Consider the following 22,167-nt stretch of genomic DNA (forward strand, 5'->3'; position numbering starts at 1 on the left):
TCCATGAAATCTTGAGAATATTCAACTTTTAATTAGGAAGTAAATTGAAAATTCTCATAATATGTAAAAGTTGTAATAAATATAATGGCTAAAAAAATTAATATTCAAAAACCAAATCATTTTAATGGTGATTGTTACAGTATACTACTGAAACACATTTTATTAAACATATATGCTTTACCTATAGAATTCTTACACATTTTGAAGGAAACTGGATAATAAGATCAAATAGAAACATATTTTAAGCAATTGAATCATTCTATATGCAAAGCCATTTTTGTGATTAATATTTCACTTCCTTGGGGTCCTAAGAGATTTATTCAGAAAGAGAATTCAGCAGCACATACTTAAGACATGTCAGTGAGTTAGCAAAGAGGAGACTCAGGCTGCTCTAGGTCTTGTGTTATTCTAAATAAGCAATCTGTTTACATGCCCATGCCTATGTGTGCTAATCCTTCGGGAGCCTCATTCTTCTGCTGCTTGACAGCTTGCTTTAAAGATGGCTTTCTCATATTTTCCATTCCCCAAATAATGTTAAAAATAAGTTTATTGTCAGGATTAAAAAAATTCTGTGGGCCTATTCTAAAACCTCAATTTCAGAGACATCCAAAAATAGGTCCAAACTTAACCTGTCAACCTCTGAACAAAAGTTGATTTCTCAAGATTAAACTTCATCCACTGTTAATGATAATGATAATAATTACAATAAATGATCTGGAAAAAGAAATATTGATATAGTATACAATCTCTGTTTCATACATTTGTTTCATCCACCATTCTCTCCCATCATCCTTACCTATAAATGGGGTCCATGAAGAAGGGAGTGGGTCTTGCATGCTGCAAGGAGCCATCTGAAGTCGGTCTTGTTTCCATATTGCTTCCTTTCTTTTCTCCAAATACATGGTTTTTTCGAGGCTCAGTCAACTTTGTCCCACCTGCTCTACTCCTACTTCCCATACTTAGATCCAGGGGCTGGTCTTGACTAGTGGCGGATGTTGCTGGAGGCTTCGAGGGGACTGAAGTCAAGGGCTTCTCATCCTTTCGCTTAGTGGTGAGGTCAAAAGGGGACTCAGAGCTTCCCTTCTGCAGTTTCTTTACTTCACTTGGTGATTGGGGTTCCATTTTCAAAGGTAACGACCTCAAGTCTCTATCAGGAAATGGGTACATTGATTGAGAGAATGCTGGAAAAAATGGGAGGGGAAACATGGAAGGGTAAGGTAACGCTCCGACTTTTTTGTCTTGCAGCCCCACCAGTCCTGTGGAACCAAAGTATTTTTCAGCAATAGACGCAATAGCCTTTATAGAATCATTCACAGCTCCTGACACCGCGGTTTGCTCCTCTACAGATGCTGAGAAAACGGAATGATTGCTGTATTCTTTCTTATTATTTATTGAAGCCAGATTCTGCAGAGGGCTTACTTTGTCTTTGAACATTTTACCATTTTCTTTACATTTCTCTTTATCACTTTCAAGGTCACTTTCCAGATCAGAGCCCGAGGTTGTTTCCAGGTCACTGCCACTTGGTGTACTGACATCATCAAGGTCACTACTCTCTGACTGGTCACTGATTTTCTCAAGGGGCCTCTCTTCAGAGGACCTCTCGGGTAGCAGTTCCACTGGCTTATTGTCCCCTACAGGTGGGTGTTTAGATAGTGCCTTCAAAATATCCTGTGTAGCTGGCAGTATCTGAGGATGTGTCAAGAGGGGACTTTGACATTTGTTTGACTGTTCAGTACTTGATAGTCCTTTAACAGGAGGACTAGCAGGTATCAGAGGAGGCCTGTGGTACAAGCCTGAAGGAAACAGACCAGGAAAGCTAAAGGAAAATCCAGGAGCTGTTGGAAAGGTAAGACCAGCAGGATGCCTATTGGTGCCAAAATAGTCAGCCAGGCCCGGGTTGGCATGACTCATATTAACCATGGACGTTTTATCCATAGCTGGGGTTCCAGGAAGTGAAATGCCTTGGCCAAAAAATCCACCTGCCGCAAAATGGTTCTTGCCCTCACAAAACCTCCTGTGTTTATTTAAGGAAGACGTAGTGCTGAACATTTGTCCACAGTCTTTGCACTTGATTTGGGTTCTGCAATCAGCATGCATGCGCTTATGACGACAAAGGTTTGAAAACTGAGTATAGGATTTATGGCAGACCTCACCTGTGTGCAAACAACAAAAAAGAGTCTCAGGCTTTATGGCAATTGCTTCTGAATTCAGCAAGTATCACAAGTGGTTTACCCAGAGTAGTTTCAATTAGGAAGCCAGGAATAGAAGTTGGGAGTCCCCAATCTGGATGCTCTGAACATAAAAATTTCCATTTTACTAGATTCCAAAGCAAGGCATCCAACTGACAAATGTCTGCAAAGCAGCACAAATACTTCACACAGAGAATGTAAATGTTTTCCACCACCACCCCCTGCACAATATTTTGCATAATATTGGTATGTTTAAATATTTATGGAGAAGTCATGGTCCAAAATACATTACATCCTCCACCTGATTACTAACACTAGTAGGATCTGAAAAATTAAAGATATATTAAGCAGGAAAACTTCAGAGCACTTAAAACACCCTAGATCGGAGGCATGAAGACAGAGTTAACAGCCTTCCCTCATCCACAGACTTCACCTTTACCAACTCCCTGTGTGGGGAAAGGCTGCGGCTTCTCCCCCACCATTTCATTAGTATTATATCATGCACTCTCATCATTCACACATCAAAGCCACACAACAATGCACATTGTGTATTGGGAGACCTTTTTAACAATCATTTTCATGATTTGAGAAAGACTGACATAATTTACAATGGCTCTATTTTAAGCCTGCAAAGGAAACTCAATTGAATGTAGCCCATCCTGCATTGCTGGTTCCCATGAACCATGAGCACGTCCTCTGACTTCCCCTCACACCAGTGGCTGTGCTAGCCTTCCTGCACATGAAACCCCCATCCTTGGGAAACCTGCTCACTTGTTGTTGTATCTTCCTCAGTTATCTCAGGGCTTGACTTCTGCATGTCCTGGCCAAGTATGGGAAGCAGAGGAGAGGCTGTGAAAAGTCTGCTTCTGAAAGAAGCCCGCAGCTGGTGTGCTCCTATACTATCCTCCTGAACCAAGAATTTGTCCATAAAGCAGCATGTCCCTTCTCACAGATGTGCCAATATTTCTAAGTATATTTTAAGGCCAACCTTTGTGACCTTTCAGCCTTTTATGTAAGACTTTACTCAGTTTGAGTCTTGCGGGATTATAATATCAAATTGCTAAGCATCATACTTTTGTTTTTTAACTTTGCTGTTGATGAGTTACTTTATGTGTGAGCTTAATTTAATGCCTCTGTGCATGTTTTATACATGTGGAAATATGATATACTTTACTGGTAATTGTTGAAACAAATTGATTTCAGGAAAATAAACACCAAATTCGCCAGTTACTGCTTTCAAGTGATGGCTGACTGTGGGTGCAGAATGGTGGAGTCCAACACTTGAGTCAAAGCAATGATGATTTTTTAGACAGTTCATGCAAAGGAGGTTTTATAGAACACAGTCACACAGTCAAGCAAAACTCACTGGAGCTCTGTCCTCCCCACTGCACAAACAGGAAGTGCTAAGTGATTGCATTTCTGTTTTGTTTTTTGTTTTTTTGTTTTGTTTTGTTTCGTTTTTGCTGATAGAGTCTAAACTGTACTGCTGCACATCAGTGTGCTCGTTAATATGAACAGAGCCTCTGCCACACTGTCACAGGGATGTAAGCAGGAAAAGAAGATGGAGGCGCTTTCATTTCAAATTTCTACCAGAATATATTCCCCAATCTGTTCCAACAGCATTTAGACTCAATCAACACATGTACTATTTACACTACTTGATACACTAAATAAAATCACCTGGGGGGTAAGACTTCCACATAATTGTATTATTGTGATTCAGTTATGGACAATTCCAATAAATTATCGACATATTACTTTATCAAACTCAGTCAAGCAAAACTCATATATATATATATATATATATATATATATATATATATATATATATACACTTTTAATTATGAAATACACTTTTTTAAAAAAAATCTATCCTTTGGGCATTAAAGTACTATGAAAAATGTCTTAATGGGTAGTCAACCAATCTTAAAGGCAGAAGTTGCAATGTTTTGTAAAAAAAAAAAAATGCTGCTTTCTCATTTTCTTTCCTATAGCAGGATGGCTTTAAGAAATTCTACAGTTTCTGTGTTGGAAATAACAGAAGATTTACTTGACTTGTCTGTCTGGAGCTTTTTGTTACAGGATGAGTAGAGTCTGTGTCTGGTCTCAAAACATAGAATCTGGGGTGTTTCCTTAGTCAGGAGTTTGTTTACCACCCTTGAAGATTTGGACTGAGACATCAATAACCAGGCTCCAGGTCAATGGTTCAACTGATGTTGAAGTCTACTCTCAACTGTAGTTTTCTCAGGAACAAGGAATTAGCCTGCAGTTAACATTGCATCTTTCTCCTTCTTAAACAAATTAAGAGGTATTTTGAATATATTCTGTCTATTAGAGCATGTGGTTTCTATTTGGGAAGGCTGGGGATTGCTGTAAAGGCGATGAGTAATTACCAAGCGCTAGGGACCCTGTGCCCACTGTAATAAGAGACAGTTGTCATAAACACACTACTGGGGGCAAATCATGGTGTGTGGCCTTGGAGGAGGAAACAGATAGCAGCCATAGGTGACCCCCCACCCTTTCAGCCTCACAGCAACTCCTACGTCCAAACCCCTTTGTTCTGAAATTACATGGCTATTATTTGTAATTACTCCACAGTTCACTGTCAGATTTGATATTTGAAGAAAGTCATCTGTTATTTAAATTTACCAATAATTGCTGAGAATGCATTCAAGGGAAATACTGGATGCAGCCTGAATAATAAAGGACAATCTGTGATACTTGAAAGTGGAAAGGTTGACTTTAACATGGTTTATAGTGCAGACAAGAGTGTTGAACAATGGAGTCTATGCTTCCCGACTTTTGTTTTTAAAAATAGATAAAGCATGCAAGAGGTGATCAGAGTTCCTTGAGATTTATTCTGCTCTTCTCACCAAAACATAAAACTTACCAACATTTATCTCTGATGAGTCTGAAATAAATTAACTAATATAACATGCCTATAGCACTTCCAAGCAGGTGTGCCAGGAATTGTGACCTAGAGTTATGAACGCTCTCTTTCTTTCTTCCTTTATTTTTTTTCTTTTTTAAGACAAGAAATCTCAAACTCCTATTGTATATGTAATTTCCCATGGTTTCAACAGAGCTTCCCCAGGGAGCTCAGGGCACCCTTTGTTTATCTGCTGGTTGTCTTCGCTCCACCCAGGGAACAGAACATCTAAGCAAAACAGGACTCTCTTGTACACTGGAAAAGGAAAGACAAGAACTTTTTTGGCACTTGGAAGCACAAAAGAAGGCTGTGTCAAGGCAAAGAACAGGACAGTTAGTCTCTGGCAACTCCACACTGGCACTGAAAATTAGGTATTTTGCCAGCAGGTTCTGTAGTGGTGCCTCGGATACCTACTGCAAACCATCAGTGCTTGTCAAAATAAATAAACAAACAAACAAACCAGAAGGAGATGGAACTAGTTTTTATGGAGTTCCCAAAGCAAAAAATCAGAGATGCTGCCAGATGCTGGTAATGATTCAAACCATCCCACCCAGATCTGGATCCAAAATCAGTTTAGAAGTTGGTAGCGCAGCTCACTTCTTCCCTGTATTTACACACCCAGCAGAGTAAGGGAGCAAAGAGCCCCAGAGCTGTTGCCTGGATGAACTGGGAACAAATAGTTTACCTTCTGAATTAGTGCAGCACAACCCAGAAACAGACCCACAATGATGAACAAAAGAAAATGAGCTGAGTTTTTTTTTCTTGAAGTGTGTTACTAAAGTGCTCAGTCCAGGGGTGTGCCAAGTAGGTGGGCAGGAGGAACATCCCCTGAAAGCATGCAGCTTGTAAATCTGTTTGAGTGCAGTGGATGGGAGAAAGAGCCTGTGTAGCATCAAAGAGAAAATAGTCTGCTTTTTCAACTGGCCCAGAACTACCGATCTGCAATGGAATCAGCAGGCAGAGGAGGAGTAAGAGCATTTTACCCCCTCCACACATACACTCCAACCTTTACCCCTCCACACATACACTCCAGCCTGTACCCCTCCACACATACACTCCAGCCTGTACCCCTCCACACATACACTCCAGCCTTTTCCCCTTCATACATACACTCCAGCCTTTACCCCTCCACACATACACTCCAGCCTTTACCCCTCCACACATACACTCCAGCCTTTACCCCTCCACACATACACTCCAGCCTTTACCCCTCCACACATACACTCCAGCATTTACCCCTCCACACATACACTCCAGCATTTACCCCTCCACACATACACTCCAGCATTTACGCCTCCACACATACACTCCAGTACACACACAATAACATAAGCCTTCTTGTCAGGTGGGATTCTTCCAGCTTCTTGAGATCCAGAACAGGTTTTTAACTATTTAGTGATATCTGCTATTGGTTGTTTTACAAAGCCAGGAACATTTACAATATGAGATAAACCTGATTGTCTTGACTAAGTCCTCCAGCCTAGGGAGGCTCTCTCCATTCATTATTTAATGACTTCTCTTTTTCTTTGCCTGATACTGATTCCATGTAAAAGAAAACACCCCATGGACTATAGACAAAATGCCATGGATCTGCTTATAAAATAATTTCTTATAATATAAAATAACCTTTCTACTTTTGACCAAAAAAAGCTAAGAAGGCAACCTCCTCCCACCCACAAGGGCCGTGGGTGGCCATGCTCCTGAGCACAGAGCCATTTGACGGAGAGGTAGATGCAGAGGAGGCTGGTGTGTTCACACTTACAGATGAAGGGCTTCACACTGCTGTGGATGTGCTTGTGTTGTTTGAGGCCTGATGAAGTAGCAAACGTTTTACCACACTCCGGGCAAGCGTGCGCCCGGGCGCCGACATGTTGAGACCGAATATGTCGCTGAAGGTTGCTAGGGTCCGTGAAAACCTGCTAGGAAACGAGTACTGATTAATCCAGAAACTTCGCTCAGATACAAGAAAGAAGACCAGCAACAGCCCAAGGAGAAACTTTCTTTGTCTTGTTTTTATTTGTTTTCACCAAAGACCAAGAGAAAGCTGTATTTCCACAGTACAAGAAACTCCTTTAAGGAAGAACCCAGAAATTATTCTGTCCTCTGCATTTATAGGAGTGTATCTATTAGTATCAGTTATTGGACCATGTAATGAATGGACTATCAGGACATAGTCAAGGCCTTTTTAGTAACTGAGGGTAAAGATCAATTCTATCCAGGCCATCATTAAAACTACACTTTAAATAAAGACACATTGCACACATGATTTGGAAGATTTTGATGAAAGTACCCCAAATCAATTTAAATAATGTCCCTAAGAAGTTAAACTCAAACACAGTGTTTCTTCTGCATGTTTCCAGGAATCTGGAGCTTTTCCTTTGGATATTTCACTAAATAAAAATGAAAAACCCAGTAACACATTCAGGAATAAAATATCCTTGAACTATTTCAAATGTCTCATTTTCTACTGCCATGAAAGCTATAGAAACAGAAAGCGACCTTTCAGGACATCTCTGTGTTTGTTGTGGATGGCTGTTACTGGAGCTCACTCTGTGGTCCAAATGGAGGACCATCACTTCACCTGAATGTTGTGTAGCACTAACCACTAAGACAGAGCCCTGCACTGTTTGATGAGAACCAAATGATGATTTATAAGAGGGATTAGATGGAAAACTTGAAAAAAGTTGGAGTCTCCCACTCTTTCTGAATGAGCATTCCGTGTGTTATATGATTTTTTTCTCACAAATAGCTATTAAAAGTAATGAACACAGGGTACAATTTTCCTTCCCCACGAGGAATGAAACAACCCCATGCTGGCAAGTCAGTAGCGGAACCAGGGATGCCTCACACCCAGTTCTGTAACTCACCATTAAGCCTCACCTCCTCCCACTAAGTGTCTCTATGTGCTCTACTAAAGCTTTTCAGCACACAACACCCAGTCTACTTTTCTGAAGGTATTTACAGTTCCCCATCTCAAGGCAGGTGATGGACGAAGAGAGAGGAGGAGAGAGAGGTGAGTAGCCCACAAATTCACTGTACCTTGGCACAGTTTTCACATTCATAGTGCTTTCCACTGTCATGTGACATCTGGTGGCGAATTAAATTGGACTTCCAGTTAAATGCCTTGGGACACTGATCACACTTATACTCCCTCTCCTCGGTATGCGACAACATGTGCTTCTCCAAGCTGTTAAGAGAACAATGGATTTAATAAGATGTGGTGACAAGGAAAACATTCAAAAACAGAATTCTACTTCGTTACTAATCCATCTGGCAAGGAAAGAACTGAGAAGGAAAGAAGTTGGCGTGAGAGGAAGGAAAGGGAGAAATGGGCTTTTGATGGACAGCAGTACCTGTTAGGTCCCCTAGACTACATTTCCCATCAGCTCTAGCCCTGTTAGGAATAAATCTGACACAGCTATCGAGGATTAGGACTATGATAGACAGTTATCTATCTATTATAGATTTGTGACATAATCTTAATAGCAACATTGATTGCTGCTATCTACTTCATTCCAATATAAAACATATTAATAAAATGCTTAAGGATATGAGGTAAGTATTTTCTCTATGTAACCTCTAGATATGAAAGTATTTATATTTCTAGTCATATAGAAAAGAGAACTGAAAGTTAACTTTTGATTATGGCCCTGATATAGGTGTGTGGATGTGCAGATAGATACATGGGGATACATGGGGATAGATAATAGATGATGGCAATAACACTGGCGACTGCAATGATGAGTATGAAAAAGAAGATATGTGAAAGATCGATAGACAGATGGATAGATAGATAGATAGATAGATAGATGATAGATGATAGATAGAAGATAGATGAATGATGGATAAATATAATAGATGATAGATAGATAGATAGATAGATAGATAGATAGATAGATAGATAGATAGGCAAATAGATAGATAAATTAAGGATAGATAGATAACATGAATTATAAGAGAAAGCATATGGAATTTAAGTAAATACAGTATTGAGAAAAACATGATTAGAAGTTTCTCACAAGATAGTCTATCTACATTTTAAAGTTTAGAATGCTTTGATTTCTTGAGATTTTTTGGCTTCCTTTCCTAATTTGGTACGTGACCCTGCACAAATACAATGAGAAGCAAGTATAGATAATGTCTGTAGTTAGCAGGCATCTGCAACATTTTGTTCATTGACCACATCGTCCATGGCACACTAGCATACTACACTCACGTACAGTACTAGGAGCTCCATTCTGATAAAGCATACAAGCTAGGTTCTGAACAGTTTGTTATTACAAAGAGCAAGAAAGTGGTAGATAATCTCAAAAGAAATCAGGATGCCAATTTGAAAATCTGCTTGTTGTCCAAAGGTAGTCAAAGTTAAGCACCAATAACCATGAGTCTTTAAACAAAACAAAACTTTGCCAGTCACCCTAATGGGGTGATTATTGTGAAAGCCAGACAATGAAGGGGAAATACAAATACGTTTCATGCTTTCCCTATGATGGAGACTCTATTTTAGGGTGGCAAAATGGACAACAAGGGGTGGTTTTTCTACACATAGTTAATTAATCCTCATAATAAATGATGAAGGGATGATGAAACTGGAATTCTTCATTTGTCATTAATTAATTACCTGATATATATAAATGACAATATCAACAATGCATGCTGTTAAACCACTGCATCTAAAGCCCAGCCAAGGCTGAGGATGCAATGATGCCTTTATGGGCAAAAGCAGGAAAGAGAGAGGACATATACACAAACCACCAAGGACATATACACAGCAGAATTTGCAAGGAAAACGGTGTACTGAGAAAAGTAGCTGGAGAGAGATAGACTGAGAGGGAGAATTTGACAAGAGGAATATTTACTAGATTAAAGTAGGCCTAATTCTGTCAATCAACTGTAATACATAGACCTTCTGTTCATAATAATCCTAAAAGCCCTAACTATCAGTATGCCAAACTTATTATTTTTAAAGTACACTACCAAACTGTTTCAAAAGTCTTAAGTTTCTACAGACACATCCTGACTTACATATAAAATGTGTGTTAAATATATATACAATGAGAATACATATAAAGAAAAATATAATATCCGAAGTTTGTTTCAAATACTCTAAACAAAACTGGCCTTTGTGACAATTGTTGAAACTGAACACACTGGTGTTTTTAAATTCATCATCCTCTCTGGTGTGTGCGATTTGAAGCATTCCACAATAAAAATCTATTAAAACTGGCAAGAATGAGTGTTTAATTTTCTGTCTCATTTTCCTGTGGGATGAATATCCTGTATTTGAATGTCAATTAAGACGTGTATTAAGAATGCATTCCTCAGCAGTTATGAGTGGGGTTGGTAACTGAATAAGGCACTCACTCTCCTATCCTCATAAACTAAAAATACCTTTCCAACATTTACTTTCCTCTATAGTTTCCTTCCTATTCGTATTGGCATAGGAACTCGTTGTGAGGCCCTATGCGTCAGTCCTGTTGAAAATGCTACTGTCTGACCACAAGTGCTGGAAACAAAGTACTGGGTGGAAAGGGGACACGGAGCTGGAAGACCCTATCCTTCTCTGCACATGCAGTCCTCTGTTTGTTGAAGTTGAAAAGCTAGTGAATGAGGTAGGACAGATCTCAGTAACTTCGATGAGCGTGGGCTGGGTCAGAAGCATCCTTGGAAACCACTGCAGTGACTGAGCTTTCGCTTTCTTCAGTAGCCAGGGAGAGTAAGCCATTTTGGACACATATTCCAGTATGCGTATGTGGATCCTAAGCCCTGCCTCCCAATGGCAGAAGACTGCTATGTGCTCTAAAACTCATTCTTTCTCCTAACTACAAGAATGTGGTCTAGTTCCAAAAGACTGTTGTGAGCACATAGCACTCAGTAGGGGATGACAAAGCAAGGCAAGGTTTCCTTCGTTCCTTCTCTTGAGTAGCATGAGATTCATTTTGTTCCACAGTGTTTTCACTGTCAACTACTCTGATAAAAAGGACCATGTAGATAGTCAGTAATATGGAAGCATGGGGAACAAAATTAAGTTCCTAGCACCCACATAAAAGGCTGACATGACAGCATACATTTGAAATCCAAGCAGAGAAGGTAGAGAGAAGAGCCCTGGGGTAGGCTCACTGGCACCAGCTGGCCTAGCCTAGTCAGTAAGCTTCAGGCCAAAGAGAAATCCTGTCTCAAAATAAAACAGAAAAGAAACGTGGACAGCCTCCAGAGAATGAAAGCCAAGGTTATCCTCTGTCCTGCTCATGCATGTGCATATATGTGTTCATATAGCTACACATACATGTGCACATGCACAGACTCCACACATACACACATACACCCTCTTAGCCCTCATGTGCACCCCCAAAAGGAGGGAGAGAAGCAAGTTATCCAAAAGCAAAAGTGCATTGCTTCCCCAAACAGAGGCACTCCAGCCAGTTATCAGACTTCTTTACTTTTCCAACAGTTTAATAATCATTTGTGGAGCTTTGTCAGCATCCCATGTTCTCGCCCCCGCCCTGCACCCACCTCTGGATTTGTTTTAAAGATTTTAGGGACAAAAAGATGGCTCAGTGTGTAAATGTGCTAGGGCTAACCACCTAAGTCCTATCCTAGGATTCGACATGGTAGAAAGAGAGAACAAACTCCTGCAACTCCATCAAGTTGTATCCCCCCCCACATACACACACACACACACACACACACACACACACACACACACACTCCCATACACACACAAATAAATTCAACAAAGAATTTTAAATATTTTAGATGGGAGATGCAGAAAGAAGAATGCGTTACATTAAAGAAGGCAGTCTCATCTATTGACAAGATTAGCAATAATGGCAGCCTTCAATGAAGAGGGAACTATCCAAAAGATGCACATTTGGGGCCGGACTAGAGCATATAATCCATGACAACAACAATCCACCACAACACTTAGTGAAATGGTGCCCAACTGCTTGAAAATATGCTCTTTGCGTCTGGCCAGGCTTCCAGAAGGCAGGTTTGGAAGGTTCTGCACTGTAGTCCACCCAATGACTGACAGTTGCCTTCAGCATGAAGTGGCCTACCTGGAGCTCTTGTCTGAGCTTGAATAGATCCAGAAGGTCCCTCCTAAGGACACTTGCTATTCACCTCCCAAAGGAACTGAGAATTTCATTTTTTTTCACAGTAATACTGTCTGTTTTTTTTTTTTTAATCAAAGAAAATACTTCATTTCTGGCACCAGAAATACTATTTCTTTGTATGAATATTTTCTCTTCTTACTGGCACCTACTGGTTTTATCTTTTATAATATTGGGGCATGATGATATGTGAGAGACACTGAGTGATTTTTTTATTATAAATACACATTTTGCTAACCATATATAGATAACTTACTGATTCATTCTCTGCAGATTCATATTCATAGAGTGAATATAAAGGGTGCTAGGGAATCTCTCTTATTTCCCATTTTCTCTTTTCATTAGTAACAAACTAACTTGGACCTGAGTTTCCAAAGCTTAAGATGCATCTATTTGACTCAGTCTCATTAAGAAAGTGGTTATACCTCAATGTCTGTTAGTCATTCATACCTAAACGGAATGATGTTTGCACAAAAGCCTTTCCTAGCAAGACCAAAACAGGAGAAGAGAGTGCAGGGCAGTAGGAGGAGGGACAGAAAAACAGGGAGAGCAGCCAGTGAAGAAGGACAGGGAAAGAAAGGGTGAACTGCGGTGTGAGCTGTGTGGAGAGCTCACTCAGCCATCCACACTCTTGAACAAGGCCAGTTGATGCACAGCTTTCCCACGGAAACATGGCGTGATGTGTTCTCCTGAAAGTCGAATTGTGTGTTCCAAAGATCATTTCCAGATTTAAAAACACAAAATAATGAATGCAATTATTAAAATCCTTTGTGAACCAAAAGCAAAAGCCATTAGGTAGAAATAAACAAAAAGAAAAGTTATTAGCGTCTCTACACATGACGTTGCATTTTGTAGCATAGTTATCAACATAGTCTTTTAAGGGGAGGACATGGTGTTGTTGTTTCCTTCAGTCAAATGAAAAACATTCTTAAATCAAATTTGAAGGGCCATCCATGCAAAGCAAATACGCTACTGAGATCTGATTTTCATTTTCTGAAAGGTAAATATTCAAGCATTGCTTCATTTAGATTCCTACAGGGCCTGCCATTCTTCCCCGTAGAAAATCCTACACAAAGATACAGCATATTCTTGTTCTCTCATAGCTGTACAATTGGATGACTAATTTGAATTAAATCCTTGAGCTACATGGCCCTATCAAAAAGCATCTTTTAAAGTGAGCCTGAGGTCTAGATGTTTAGTCATTTAAATGATTTAGAGGTAGCTTTACTCTTCTTGGCATATCACCACCTATTTGTTCCCTCACCCTGTATTTTTTTTCCTCAGAGTCATCATTCCCTGTAAGTTGGGCCTTCAGTTCACAAGAACCCAACTTAAAATATAATATCTGTAGACTGGAGATGTAGTGCACTGGTTGAGCACTTGTTGAATACAGTCAAGGCTCTGGTTGGATCCCTAAGTTTAGGAAGAAAGGAAGGAGTGGGAGGGGGGAGATGAAAGGGAAAGAGGATGGACAGAATATTTTCTGGTTGACAAAAAAAAAAAGGAAACAGGGATCCCTGAGCATGCCACCAGCAAATCTGGCCAGATGTTTGAAGCTCCAATCTTCCCCAGAACAAAACTGCCAAACTCCAGCATAACATTTTGCTGCAGAGCAAACAGCCATGTTCAACAGGCCTTTGCTAACCTTTGCAGATCGGGGAAAACGCGGTCACATTCCTTACAGTCCTGGTTGCCATGGATCTCTCGGAGATCACTCTCACTCTCAAGGTTTTGTTGCAAGTCCTCTTCCACCATGGAGAACGCCGAGTGAGGTGTGCTGCATGGAAACTTCTGGTGATCTGTTAGTTCAGCCTTGGATTCAAAGAGCTGGTCACAGTCCTCACAGCGGTGCTGCCGATCTTCTGTGGAGACAGTTCGGGTGTTAGTAGCTAGCACTGTAGGTCCAGAATCAACTGCCACCATGAACCTTACAGAGTTACACAACCATTGTTTGCTTTTGGAGTGTGTGTGTGTGTGTGTGTGCATGTGTGTGGTGTGTGTGAAAGATGGGAAGAGGGAGGGACGGAGATTGGGGGAGACTATCTGTGTATAAGTGGACTCACCCTTACATGTATGCACATGTGGAGGGGAGATGCTGCTCTTGGGTGTCTGTCTCTATTGCTCCCCACTTTGTTTTTTGAAACAACCTCTCAGTGGACCGCTCACCACTTTGATGAACTGGCTCGGCTGCAAACCCTGGGGATACTCCTGATTCTGCCTCTACCTCTGATGGGGTTACAGATGTGCACAGATGTGCTTGGCTTTTCCATGGATGCTGAGGATCCAGACTCAAGGCCTCATGCTTAGACAGCAAGCACTTTACCCACTAAGCCATTTCCCAACCCTAGAACTGTTGACTGTTATTTCTCCCAAGCCAAGCTTAGGGTAGAAATTAAAAATAACATATGGAAAGAACCCCATAACAATCTGGAAAAATAATGCATTTCCTGTGGCTACAATGTGATCTGTGAAAGTAAAACTTAGCACCTAAACACATTTGCAGGTTCTAGGGATAATAGAAGCAATAATTAATACACACTAACCATAATCTAGCCTCTCAAGCCAGTACAGGAGTAATTCATATTCCTTAAAACTTAATTTTTACCTAAATTTTCAGATAACAGTACTAAAGCTTGAGGAAAACTAAGCAGTCAGTTACAAAGCTGAATGATAAGTGACTGTGTCAGGATTCGAATTCACTTCCACATTTCCCTAAGCCAATGGCATGTTGCTTGAAAGCCACAGGACACACAGAGGCCCTGTCTGAACCACAGTTATACCCATCATTGTCAGCAAATTGTCATGGAGCACAGGCTGTCTTTAGCACCCTGCAAGGTTAATTTACTGTCCTCTGGGGCCAGTGATAATTGACATGGCTTTGTTAAACAGCATACATGAATTTACACTTTAAATGGACATATTTATAAATAGGCAACAGTAGTGGAAAACACAAACAATGTGCTTTATAGTCAGGGACAAAGAGCACTGTTCCTGCTCTTTCTACTCAATAGCTGAGATTCCACTCAAAAGACCACACTCAGTGGAGGTCACAGGTATGCTCCCAGAGGTATTGTGTATATCTCACGAAGCTGAAAAGCATCCATAGTAAAACCATGACACATATGCTGTTTTCTAGACCAATAACCAAGGAAGACGTTATTCTTCAGTTATTAATTGACTAAGTGTTTGGGGGAAAACATTGTAATCACCTACCAAATTGCCAGACACTTTGCTGGAGAATGAATACGCAAGAAACTCAGAGGGATATGCATGAGTGCAATGCTGTGACAAAAGAACACACAGGAACCCAAGGAAATAACTGCCTACCTCAACTAAGTTGGAGAAAATGGTTCACAAAGTGCTTAGAATAGGTACAAATCAGCCAGGTGAGATGGGGATAGTGTGCACTAAGGGTGAAGGTGCTCACACACACGGCTCACAGAAGGATCAGACTGCAGTGAAGCATGCCAGGTGGATAAGGCACACGGAGGGGAGGAGAGAAAGGATGTTACAGGAGGATTAAATGCTCATGTTAAGAGGGGAACAGAATTTCACCGGAAGCTGGAAGTGGACATATGTTCAGGCTTGGTCTGTAGAAGAATTTCTCCATGTACAGTGGGGCAAGTCTAACAGAGACCCACCGAGAGCCTGCTACCACTGAAGACACAGGTTTAGCTTAAACCACATCAGTAATGGAGGGGTGGCAATGGCAGAGGATGTGGATAACTCTGTCTTTACTTGGTATGCAGCGAGTTATGGGGGTGTGGATGTGGTCTACAGTCAATCTCCTCTGCCTTGGAGACAGAAATCTCAATAGCAACTAAAAATTTTTCTAACATTTATAGCACTGTCTACATAGTCAAGATCTGTGCTTCCAATCTCATCCAGGAATCCACAAAGAAACAGAGCTTCCAGGCTGCAAAATGCATGGAAGGAGCCTAATATTAGACAAAAAAGACACTGTCCTACGTGTTGGCTGTGTTTTCTTCCAAGAGAATTTACTTCCCCTTGGCCTCAGTTCCTCAACCTGCAGAATCAATATAATACCTCACTCAGGGGGTTATAATCTATATGTAAAAGATTAGGAAACAATGTATGCAAAGCGTATTATACACAGCACCAAGAAGATATCGAGCACAAATGCTTTAAATTTATTTTTTTTCTAGAAGTATAGAACCCAAATAACCACTTAAACTTTCTAAGTCTTATACATCAGTACATGGTTATATTTGAAAATAAATATAATACATTGAAACAACAAGCAATTAATGACTCAAGGATGTTTTGTGCCAAAATGTATGTGTGTATGTGTGTTCATATATGTGTGTGTAAAAGTGTGTGTGCAGATGCGTGTATATGTGTGGATGGGAAGACAACCTCGGGTGACAATTTTCAGGTACTGGCCTAGAACTCACTAAATTGGCTGGCAGACCAGTCAGTGTCCCAAAGCTTCACTTGTCTCCACCTCATAGGCACTGAGACTACATGGCATCACTCTTGGATGTTACCACGTGGCTTCTGAAGATCAGACCCAGGTCTTCAGGCTTGCAAGGCAATCTATCTTTTTAGCCCCCAAAATACCTTAAACCATGACTACTTTCTTTAATGAGTGGCAGTCTTAAGAAGGAATAATTACTTTTATTTGGGTATTTTGAAAGCAGTAAATTAATCATTTCTACTACTTTTTTTTCTTTGTTTTTCGAGACAGGGTTTCTCTATGTAGCTTTGGAGCCTGTCCTGGAGCTCACTTGGTAGCCCAAGCTGGCCTTGAACTCACAGAGATCCGCCTGCCTCTGCCCCCCGAGTGCTGGGATTAAAGGAGTGCGCCACCACCGCTACTACTTTAAAAAACTGCTTGAAAACATCTAGGACTCAACAGTCATGTACAAGTGAAAACTGTACCCAATGAGCCCCAGACTACACATTTTTAATCATTAAGCACCCTGTATTGTCTAAGTAAGGTCAGACTCCACCATTCAGGCACAAACTCCACCAGACTGACTGAGAAGTCTAGATTTCTAAAGGCAATTCATGTCAGACTTTCTGATAGAAAAATGTATGATCCAAAGACACCCCTAAACCACCAGGATGTTTTACAAAGAGACAGATGGAGCTCAACTGTGGGGGACAATAACTAGCCATGAAGGCAGCTTCCATCTCAGAGACTCGAGAGCTCAGGTCCTATCTCGGCATAACTGGAGCCTGACTCTGATACTTGCAACTGAAAGGTGCTCTAAAGTATTTTTGGTTCAACATACTGTGTTGAACCAAATCACATTATATTAGGAGACAGGAACAGGAGGGAAAACGGAAACATCGCCTCAGCTCAAGGACCCACAAGCAGGTTGTCCTGGTTGTCTTGAACATGGATCACTACTCACTCTCACTTGTCTAGAGCCTCCATCCTTTGATATACAACAGTCTTCTGGCATGGAATAATTCCATTGGCTGTAACATTTCCTTATCTGTACTTCTTTGTCCAGGATCTCTTCCTTTCTCCTCCCACAAGGTCATGTTTCGCTCCCATGAAAACACTTTCCCAGTAATAGGAATGAAAGTGGGAGAGGCAGCTGACTGTTTTAAGAAAGCTCCAAGTCTCTCAAAAAGTGGAAGGAAAGGCTGGAGAGAGGCTTGGTGGTTTGAAGCAACTTAGACTCTTGCATGGGACCTGGGTTCAATTTCCAGTTCCCACATGATGGCTCACAACTTCCTATCACTTAAGCTTCTAAAGTGTGACACCGCCTTCTGGCTTCTGTAGGCACTGTTTGTACATACAAACTGTGTATGCACATACACACATGCAGACAGAACACTAAATATACAAACAATTAATAAAAACTCTTTAAAAGAGTGGGAGGATTCTTACAGAAGGAATTGACCAAACTGAAGGGGATGGTTCTGACCAGGTCTTCAAAATTCGCTTCTGTGCACGTCAGGTTAGACCTTAGCTCACTGTGGCTTCTCCGTCACAATAACCACATGTCAACTCCAGAAAATACCCATTCTGAGACAACGCATTTGTCAGCAAGGACACTGTGTAGCCAAGGTAGCTCATGAAAAAACCACAGGTGTGAAGAGCCCTCTTGGACATGTTGCCATCTCTGGAATGCAGCTGGCCCCGGGTGCTGCGCACCACACTCACCATGGAGGTCAGGCGCCATGGGCTCATGGGGATCGTCTTCACTCTTCATGAACAACAGGAGCTCTTCCCCTGGTGCAATGTCTGCGACTACTCGGTAGAATATCTTCAAAGATCAGACCCAGGTGGCAGGAAAGACAGACAGGAGCAAGCGTTAACAAAGGGCAGGATACACCGGGGCAGCTGTACATTTTCTTATATTTTAACAAACACATTCCCTTTTATTTTTTATCAAAGGAAATGGTGATTTCTGTTTTATAAACTAAGAAGAAAAAAAATCTCCTTGTTGAAATAAAGAAAAATCCCTCAAGCAGTTTACAAACTTTTCCCAAAGCCTTGCTAGTATACCGAGCAAATTCCATAAAACAAGTTGGCTATATGGTCACCTATAGTCTGTTTAACACTTAAGGAAGAACTTTCTCATGCCTGAATTCTTCAAAGCACCTAGCCGGCCCCTCCCTCACAGAGCTGAGCCACTCCTGATCATCCAGCAGTGGGCTAGCTGAGCTTGAGTTGGCCCTACGTTAGCAAGGCCCCTTTCTCCATGAGATGATCCAAATGGAATGGTAGGTGGGATGCAGCCAACTGAATTGCCATGGTCTCTAGAGAACAGAATCACAGGAGAGCCTCTTTGTTTCTAAACACCGTTTTCTACTGGTACCCATCAGAAAGGTGAGCCCCTACCTCGGTCCTGCCCTGGTGCCCCAGCTCCTGATTGCATCTCCATCACACAGGCTCTGCCACTCACGTAACTGTGCAATCAGGCTGTTTGAGGTGCTTATGCCCTGGCTTTCTAGCTGAGTGGTAAGGACAGGAAGGATTTAATAAATCTGCTACTAGTGGTTTGGGAGGGATTGGGAGGGAGTAGGGGTTTATGGAGAACCTCAATCTGAAATTTCCAAGAGCTGCCTATCTTTCCCAGGAGCTCAGTGACAGACAAGTCATGGCCTTCTGTGTGTCCAGGCACCAGGCTTTCATCACTGATAAAGGAAGCATTTAAGCATAAAAATCTTCAAGATGTGCATTTATTTTACCATTAAAATCTTTCGATTATTCATCTCATTCTAAGGTTAGTTATTAAACAATTCTATAACCAGATGGTGGTTTTGGGGAAAAGGAAAGTTGTATTGTAACTAGCAAACACTAGAAATTATAGCCCTCTGAAGTACCTGTGTGAATCGACCCTATGTCTTTTCCTAAATGTTCATCTCCCTCATACTAACCTGCATTCTGTTTTTCTGTCCCCCACACCAATCCTTTTACTAGTTAGATAATCCATAAACAAGCAAGATTGTACTCCCACCCCCAATATATTCTGAACACCAGGCCACATGCAGGAGCCAAAACAAAGCCAATAGCAAAAGTATGGGGAAAGTACAGACCACAAATCAACCAAAAACCAGGATAAAGAAGACACTGTTCACAGGAGACCGGCCTCGGACTTGCTCTGAGTCTGATACCCAGGAACGTTTGCTCACTTCAAGCTGAGAAAATCTGTGTAAATCTTCCTCTGAGATCAATGAAAATATCCATCCACTTTTTACCTTTACCTATCTGTTTATCCTTTGAAAAGCTTAAGACTTTACACAGAAGCATGTGCCTCTTTTTTCCAGTAGGTGGCTCTAAACTCCAGTTGTTTATTATTTTTTTTTCCTATAAAAAAAGACCAGAGCATGGAATTGTGCTAAATAAAAAAAAAAAAAAAATCCAATGAGGAATATTTTTTTGCTTAGTCTCTTTGTTGTCAAAATGAAGTTTTTAAAAAATTCATTGGTAGTTAAAGCAACTTAAGTTTCTTTATAGAAAATAATAATGTGAATCATGAAGCACTGCTGAACACTGCTATAATGTAACCTACAACTCTTACATTTTTCCCAGAGTGAAATGTAGACTATCACAAAATCGGCTCCTTCTGCAGTTTCTGTTTAAAAGGGAGCACAGAGCAGAACATGGTCACCTTGCACCCAAAGCCAACCCATCACACTCTCGTCTCTCTGGAGGCTTACAGGCAGGAAGAGCCGTGCTCAGAAAGTTACCAGATTAAAATATCGCTGCATGTGTGTGCCTTTCCCTTACACCTTCGAGTTACAGGCTGGTTAGTACCATGCTTCCTTCTTGAGTTCTGTTTCCCCTTAGAAAACAATAGACTTCTCTCAACAGTTGGAATCACCTCTGCTCTGGCATCTCTTGCAGGTTTAACTTATTAATTTCCTTTCCAACAGCATGTTAACATTTAAATCGTGACATATTAGGACTTTTCAGTGGCTTCTCAGAAACAGTGAGGTTAGAAAGACAACTCACACACGATGGTAGAAGAGAGAGCTTGTCTCGGCTGGGCAACACTCCTCAAACACACACGTCAGGCCGCTTTAAGAAAGTATTATGATGCCGTGATCTCTTTGCGGTCCTCTATTAATCATGTCTCTTTTAATTCCATTTTAGACTTACTCAATCCAATGCGAACAGTCCAAGGAACAAAAGAAAATGATGGATACACTGCAACTATATATTATGAAGACAATTCTCTTTGCCAGGACATAGATCACTCGTGTAATTACCCTTTAAGTGTCCAGATTGTCATGTGAAGAATATTGAGTGCATAAAATATAAAAGACATGGAAGAGTGTTGACGTTGGCTTTATTTACTGGAGGTAAAAGGTGACATTCCAGGCCATGAAAGGCAAGGCAGAGCAGAGTGGATTTTAACTTCAGGGTGTTCTTTTCAATTTTAACTGAATTTTTATGGTGCTCGTGAAACTGGGGTTTGAAAAGAACTGGCAAATGCCAGCCATAACGAGGGCAAATTCTGGGCATGCTTCCCCATATAGCAATAAGAACATGCCTTGAAGTCCCATTCTCCACACCCTTATGGGTCCAGTCCTCCTCTCAAGGTGTTTCTGCTCTTGTGGTCCTTGCTGTATGCCCTTCCCTAGGACCATAGAAGTCTTGAAGTCAAACTATGTGTTTCTCCTCTAATTATAACAGCAGTGAAATATAATTTGAATACTTGAGCCCAGATATGCCTTATCACAACAATAGGAATATATTAGCAAGCATTCAAAACAAAATGACTTTTCTTTTTTTTTTTTTTTTTTTTTTTTTTGCCTCAAGCTGATTGCATGGGAAAATGATGGGACACAACCCTGAATGAACCTCCTCCTTCAGGAAATACTGTGTCTCCATTTTCAGGAAATGCTGTGTCTCTACTTTCATGTTATAAAAACATCTTGTGGTAAATAAAAATCCGACAGCAGCAGGAGCGATCTATGCAGACAGTTACCAATGTGGATGCTTACAGACACACTGTCTTTAAGACCAGGGCATCCCCAGAGACTCAGCTGCACAGCAAGCCTATAAACCCTGAGTCATCTGAGTTAGACACCAGAAGAAAAGACACTACTTTTCTGGGAGTTTGCTGTGGAAAAATGGGAGTTGATTAGTCTGCTAAATTCTATAAAATACTTAACAGTCCTCCTTTCCCATTGTAGTTGTGTGGAAAAACTTAACCAGGTCCAAAATTAAAATGTCCTGGGTTTTGTGATGAATTCAGTACAAGTACAGAAATCTCGAGTATTCAGAAATAAGTTTCAACCAGTTCAAAAGTTGTCAGTTTCTTATGCTGCTCTCTCAAAGAGTGCTCTGCTGGAATGAAAGATCATCCCAGCACAAAGTGCGAAAGCAGAAGAGTGGGTCCTCACAGTGTGAGAAACAGGTACATGGAAATTCTATTTTCACAAACAAGTTATTACATATCTTAAATTCTGGGATCTCTTCTAGGATTTTAAATTTGATAACTGG

The 22,167-nt window shown here is 40.8% G+C and overlaps 1 protein-coding gene across 13 annotated transcripts in view; it reads right to left on the reverse strand.

Annotated features, from left to right (window-relative positions):
- The window catches only part of Mecom (MDS1 and EVI1 complex locus), a 562,596-nt gene that overhangs the window by 28,193 nt on the left and 512,236 nt on the right, over positions 1-22,167 (reverse strand). For 5 of the 13 annotated variants that reach the window (XM_042278915.2, XM_076573900.1, XM_042278912.2 and 2 more), the window contains 5 exons: positions 18,373-18,475; positions 13,876-14,092; positions 8,158-8,305; positions 6,881-7,037; positions 797-2,153 (listed from right to left, as the gene is read on the reverse strand). In XM_042278915.2, coding sequence (XP_042134849.1) covers positions 797-2,153; positions 6,881-7,037; positions 8,158-8,305; positions 13,876-14,092; positions 18,373-18,475 — 1,982 coding nt within the window. The remainder of the gene's footprint in view (positions 1-796; positions 2,154-6,880; positions 7,038-8,157; positions 8,306-13,875; positions 14,093-18,372; positions 18,476-22,167) is intronic. The other 8 variants (XM_042278911.2, XM_076573901.1, XM_042278913.2 and 5 more) reach the window with 4 other exon arrangements.

This window comes from Peromyscus maniculatus, chromosome 6 (assembly GCF_049852395.1).
Source record: "Peromyscus maniculatus bairdii isolate BWxNUB_F1_BW_parent chromosome 6, HU_Pman_BW_mat_3.1, whole genome shotgun sequence".
Lineage (NCBI taxonomy): Eukaryota > Metazoa > Chordata > Mammalia > Rodentia > Cricetidae > Peromyscus > Peromyscus maniculatus.